General features: G+C 47.8%; 1 protein-coding gene across 1 annotated transcript in view; it reads right to left on the bottom strand.

Annotated features, from left to right (window-relative positions):
• The window catches only part of LOC144096666 (palmitoleoyl-protein carboxylesterase notum1-like), a 285,055-nt gene that overhangs the window by 135,117 nt on the left and 143,938 nt on the right, over positions 1-6,000 (bottom strand). The window contains exon 3 of the mRNA XM_077629502.1: positions 4,499-4,551. Coding sequence (XP_077485628.1) covers positions 4,499-4,551 — 53 coding nt within the window. The remainder of the gene's footprint in view (positions 1-4,498; positions 4,552-6,000) is intronic.

The following is a 6,000-nucleotide window of genomic DNA, read 5'->3' as shown; positions in this document are numbered from 1 at the left end:
TGGGCTTTGTCATGAACTCAGGAAATCGAACCTCGTGGTAGGACATCGATACGGACATTGACGACAATAAGGGACGTGTGATTTCGCAGAATGTGCCATATAGAGATATCTCTCTATATTAGACTCGCCCTTATGTTCAGTATCTACATGTTGCGAGGCATTGCACAACGTTGATGTCGAGGCCGTTGTGTGAAAAATGTGGTCGCTTTCCTCCATTTTATTGTAGGAACTGATTTTATTATCTGGCAGACTGCATAAAAGTTGCTGACGAAAGGAATAGCTAAAAATTGAATGGGCACTTCTAGTGGCTTGTAGCGCTTCAAGACAGCATCAAAATTATTAATCACAATCAGCAGCAGCCTCAGTACTCCCAATGAAGGACAAAGGCCTCTCTCATATCTCTCGAAATGAAACTTCCTTGTAGCGGCCGCGGCCACAGTATCCTCGCAAACTTCTTAATCTCATCCACACACCTAATACTCGGCCGCCTAATATTCGGCAATATTGGTGTGATACACTTGCCTTCTCTTCAAATCCAGACAGTTACCCTTAGCGGCCATAGGTTCTCCGCATTACATACCCTGCTAACGCCCATTTCTCCTACTTGTTCCCCCCGCCCCGCGAGTAGGATGTCAATCATCCTTGTTTTTCCCTTCCCCGCCCTGCCCTCTTCCCCCTCTCTCTAAACGTTACACCAATGATGTTCCTTTCCATAACTCGCTGCTTTGCCCTCAATTTAAAATGAACCCTTTTCGTTAGTGTGCAGGTGTCTGTCCCACAAGTGAGTGCCGGTAAGGTGCAGCTTTTATACTCTTTTCTCTTGAGGAATATTGATAAACTGCCATTGGTGACCTGGAGTGCCTTTTAAATGCGCTCCACCCCATTCTAATTTTTTCGAGCCATTTCGCACCCCTGGTCCGGATCTGCGGTCACTACCTGCCCATAAGCAGACGTATTCCAGTAGCACTTCCAGCCCATCGCTATCAGTCGTAAATTACTGTTTCATTTGGGCCCATTGAAAATTACTTTACTTTTATGCATATTCATTGTTAGGCCAACCGTTCTTCTTTGGCTGTCTAAGTCATTGGTCATGCTTTGCATTCACTTATCTGGATGACTTAGCATGGCAACGGCATCGGGGAATCGCAGATTACTAAAGTATTCTCCCTGAATTCTTATTTTCAGCTCTTCCCAATTTAAGTCCCTGAATATCTCTAGTAAATAGGCGATGATTAGCATTGGCAAACATCGTGTCTCTCTGCCTGGTACCCTTTCTTAGTGGAATTTTAAAACTGTCTTTACGGAGGACTTTGGTGGCTGTGCCATTCCAGATATGTTCCAGTATATTTCGATAACACCCTGGTGCCCTAACATACGACTCTATGGCTACTGTGATTTTGACTGAATCAAATGCTTTCTCGTAATCAATGAAGGGTATATATAAGGGGCTGGTTATATTCTGCCATTTCTCTGTCACTTGAGTGATAGTGCGAATAAGGTATATTGCCGCGAACCTCTAGAGTGTTTCTTCCTTCTTTAAAGCTGCTGGCCCGTCACTTTATCGCTTTGTTTGCGATGCAAAACGCGACTAGATTTGCCTCGATTGATTGCAGCCAGGCAAAGCTGATTCTACGTTGTTCCAGAATGTTCTAGCAACGTTGCACGCTTTATCTCGAAAGTTTGTTATCAGCTTTAAATTGAGCACGGCAAGAGCGGCGGGCATTCTGTTCGATGACCGCCGAGCACGCTTGTTGCTACGCCACCGCTGAGTGATTCAATCCATTGTGGGCGCAAGTCAACCCAAATAAACAGTTTTGTTTAGACAACCATTTTTACAGCCCTTCTGCTCTCCGGACTGCAGTCACCACTTCATGACCAATATTATCGAGTATCCTCCACGAAAGCCTCCCTGACCGTTTGGTTGATAGATGTCTAAGGTTGTCCTGATTCTACTAGCCCATTGCCTTAGTAAATATCCTGTAGGAAATGGGAAGTATGTTCACATTTTCTCGTCAATGACGTCCCATTTCATATTGATTCAGATGACGTCTTTCCAACGTTCCGGGCCTCTCGAGACCGTAGCGCATTGCGTATAGAGTGTGGCTGGTCTTTTTTCGTCCCGTCTTTACGCTACGTTTTTATTAAGAATTTTCTAGCACAGTCTCTCCAGAGTCCTTCAACAGAAATTTTGTTACCTAGCTGATCCTCATCCGCTCCTTCTTTGCCTTCCTACTAGGCTTTCGTTCACTTCCTCTTTCGTTACTAGCGGACGTTCAATTGCTGTCCACTACTCTCTTTCTAATTAACCTCCTGATTACATTTGCGTACTTTATAGGTTTTTGTATCGACGTTTGGCTGTTATATAGGTGAAATAAAAACGTCAGCTGATAGCGCTCGTCTGTTGTCTCTTTCCTGTTCCGCCTTCTGCGCTGTTTCTTAAGATGAACCCACCCGGATAGCCTAAATGTCTACTGTCAAGTACAGGTAGAAGCCGCAATGGCGTAGACGTATAGCATCCACCTCGTTTGTAGGAGAACCGTAGTTCTAATCGCATTGTCGCCGGATAAAAAAAAAGGCGTAGGGTTTTAACGTAGTTAATCCGAGTAGGCGTGCGAAAGCATGTGTTTATCCTAGATTGCTCAATGTTTTGCTTTGCTCAGTTGTCTGCACGTCTGGGGATGAAATTAGACTCAGGTTAACTGGGATCGAAGTAACGCTAATCTGATGTATTACGCCTCCGCAGATGGAAGTTGATGAAGGCGACGATGTGCAATGCACAGCGCGAGAGTGTGTTGCAGTCAAACACGAGGCCTGATCAGCTGCAACAATAGCATAGCGCTCTCGTACAGTGGCGAGCGGAGCTGATCTGTTCGTGCCGCTGCGGGTTCGAAACCCATTCGCGGAAGTCATTTCTGCACCCGCAAGGGCAGGGACGCCACAAGATTATTGGCTGGGTTTGACACCATGAAGTAGTCCTTTCGATCTAAAAACTGGAGGGCAGGCTTAATGGCAACTGACAAGGTTTTAGAATTACATTAGTTCTAAAGGAGTTTTAAGCCGAATGTGTGAAACATGCTGGTAAAGCCTGTGAAATTGTTTGCTGCTACCATTTGAGATGGTGGTGTAATCGCTCAATAAAGCGGCGTCCGCGTTCAGGCTTCTCTGCAGCCCACATAGACGGGCAGAGGCCCCGATAATAATGATGTCACGTACGACGGCGCTACGTTTCCAGCGAATAAACGGTGGTTTCGTGGAAGGAAACCAACGCCATCGAAGGTGAAGCCCACGAAGCATTGTTTGGTGGCATCGGACGACGAACAGCAGCATGCAGGCGAAGGCAGCGGATATCTGAAATTTCGGCAGCAATGACGTCACTACGTGTTTCCCCGCATTCTTCAACACAATGAAGAGAAGCCTGAAAATTGTCGCGATTTTAAATGACGATTTAGTCACCATGCTAGTTCATGGCCATGCTTTACCTAGAAGCTTCATAAATCAGAATTCTTGAATAACATCGAATTCAAAAAAAAAAAAACATTTAAGCTTCCCTTTAAGGTCCATCTTAGGTATGACGCGATGACGTTGATGAGCGATATGCGATACAGGCAACTGTCCCACTTTACATTCATAGGTCAATGAGAGGTCCGCATACAACTCCCCGCGCAGTGTTGCGGCGTTTAAGCGATGACCCACTGCCCTGCGATGGCAGCTGCTGCCACCGCCGGGGCTTGTGCAACCCAGGCTGCTTTTTCCCGAGCGCCCTCTCGCGACCAATCACTGATTTGACAGCGTTGTGATCACGCTACAAAAATTGTGATGACACCACAAGGTCAGCTGACCTAGGTTGCTCCTTCAGAGTTTTTTCACTCTCAGCGCCGGCGATGACGCCACAATTGCACTAGACTAGAGCCTCAACGCTTTACCGTTAAAAATTCACGTGTCGACGGAATATCATCACTAAAAAGCAACACTCAGCAGCACAAGCACGATAACCACCAAGCATCTGTAGTGTTCCTTTCCAGCGAAGTTATGTTAGGCAGCCAAATATTTCCTTTCAATTTAAAAATCATTCTCGCAGTAGTGTCTCCGCTTACTAAAAACAATCACGGGACCATGAACTGAGAGAGTCCCAAGTTTTTGCTCTAACAGTCTCTTGTAGGGCTCTAGAGCCTTCAGAAGGAGAAACCTCTTGCTATGCTTGATAAGCTAGAATTGTTTCTTTGTGAGATTTCTTCCTCTCCAAGACAGTTCAGCATAAAGCACGCAGGACATTTCTGGGCCGGCCCGCTTCGACGACCTACCCTTTGCTAAGAAAGGGTACACGCTGTAAAACAAGCGCTGCTAAGGTCATAAATTTATGGTTTCTTCCCAGATAAAAAGAAAACAAAATATAAACGACAGGAAAAAACGCTTTTAAGACAAAAGCTACGATCCAAACAGAACCACCATAATAGATGCAACTTTCATAAACTACTTAGAAAGTAGTCTTTCCCCTTACCTTCTAGAAATACGATCCAACGGCGACTTCCGTGTCTTTTGCGTATGTAATACCTGCCGGAAAAAAAAATATTTCAAGTCAGGTACACATTACAGGCACACATCATCATGAGCATGTCAAGTGAACACACTGTTAGGCTAGTCGGTCTCTTTACGATAGTTGACGACAGCGTGTGCTTTGTAGCCATTCTTGCCTGGACAAAGCGGCCAAAGCTACGCGCCGAACTTGTGGCAGGAACAGCGCAGCACGAGACAAAGAAGGGACAGGCGGTACATGACGCTGCCTCGGCTGTCTCGTGCTGCGCTGCTCCTGCCACAAGATCATGCACCAACCAGCCCAACTTTTCACCATGCTACGCGACGAAAATGCCAATCCAAGCCGCGCGTTCGTTGGAGCGCTGGTGTTCTTTTCGGGCAGCAGTAGTACACTCATGAGTAAAAAAAGATTAGCACTAGTGACGTGCGACAGGAGCGGCAGATAGCAACACTTGGTACTGCGGTTAAGAACACGCCGGTAACAAAAGTGTCAGGTGTGCCCGCAAAGCACGGCGCCACGCTGGCCGCGCGGTGCCCGTTTTCATCACTCCGTTGAAGTAATTGACCACATCTTTTTACCCGCGACTGTACATCCTGAAGGCATCATCTGGTGTTGGGGTGAAGGTAATATCTAAGAAGTACATGCTGTTAAGAGTTGGCAATGGTAATCGAAGGGGAAAGGTTAAGCGCCTCCCGTCTCTTTTAAAAACCGAAAATAAAAAACGTGTTGTGTAAGCCTATTTGTTAAGGCTATCGTGGTTTGACACACGCGCCTACCGTGGAAAGATTTGTAAGGCGAAAGCCTTTAATGGCTCATACTCGCGGCGTCCCACCGTCCGTCCGTGCCCTGGAACGGTGCCAGCTGTGGCCTCTCCCCCTCACACTCTCTCCGCAATTACGTGATGGCACAGCTGTGGCCTCTCCCCCTTACACTCTCCCAGCAATCAAGTGATGGCACAGCGGCGCATAGCAAAAGTTGCGCCGCCACAGCTGTGGCCTCTCCCCCTTACACTCTCCCAGCAATCAAGTGATGGCACAGCAGCGCATAGCAACAGTTTCGCCGCCGCAGCTGTGGCCTCCCCCCTTACTCTCCCAGCAATCAAGTGATGGCACAGCGGCGCATAGCAACAGTTGCGCCGCCACAGCTGTGGCCTCTCCCCTTACTCTCCCAGGATTCAAGTGATGGCACAGCGGCGCATAGCAACAGTTTCGCCGCCGCAGCTGTGTCCTCTCCCCCTTACACTCTCCCAGCAATCAAGTGATGGCACAGCGGCGCATAGCAAAAGCTGCGCCGCCACAGCTGTGGCCTCTCCCCCTTACACTCTCCCAGCAATCAAGTGATGGCACAGCAGCGCATAGCAACAGTTTCGCCGCCGCAGCTGTGGCCTCCCCCCTTACTCTCCCAGCAATCAAGTGATGGCACAGCGGCGCATAGCAACAGTTGCGCCGCCACAGCTGTGGCCTCTC

This window comes from Amblyomma americanum, chromosome 7 (assembly GCF_052857255.1).
Source record: "Amblyomma americanum isolate KBUSLIRL-KWMA chromosome 7, ASM5285725v1, whole genome shotgun sequence".
In the NCBI taxonomy this organism is placed as follows: Eukaryota; Metazoa; Arthropoda; class Arachnida; order Ixodida; family Ixodidae; genus Amblyomma; species Amblyomma americanum.
This window is presented reverse-complemented; position numbering and strand designations above follow the sequence as displayed.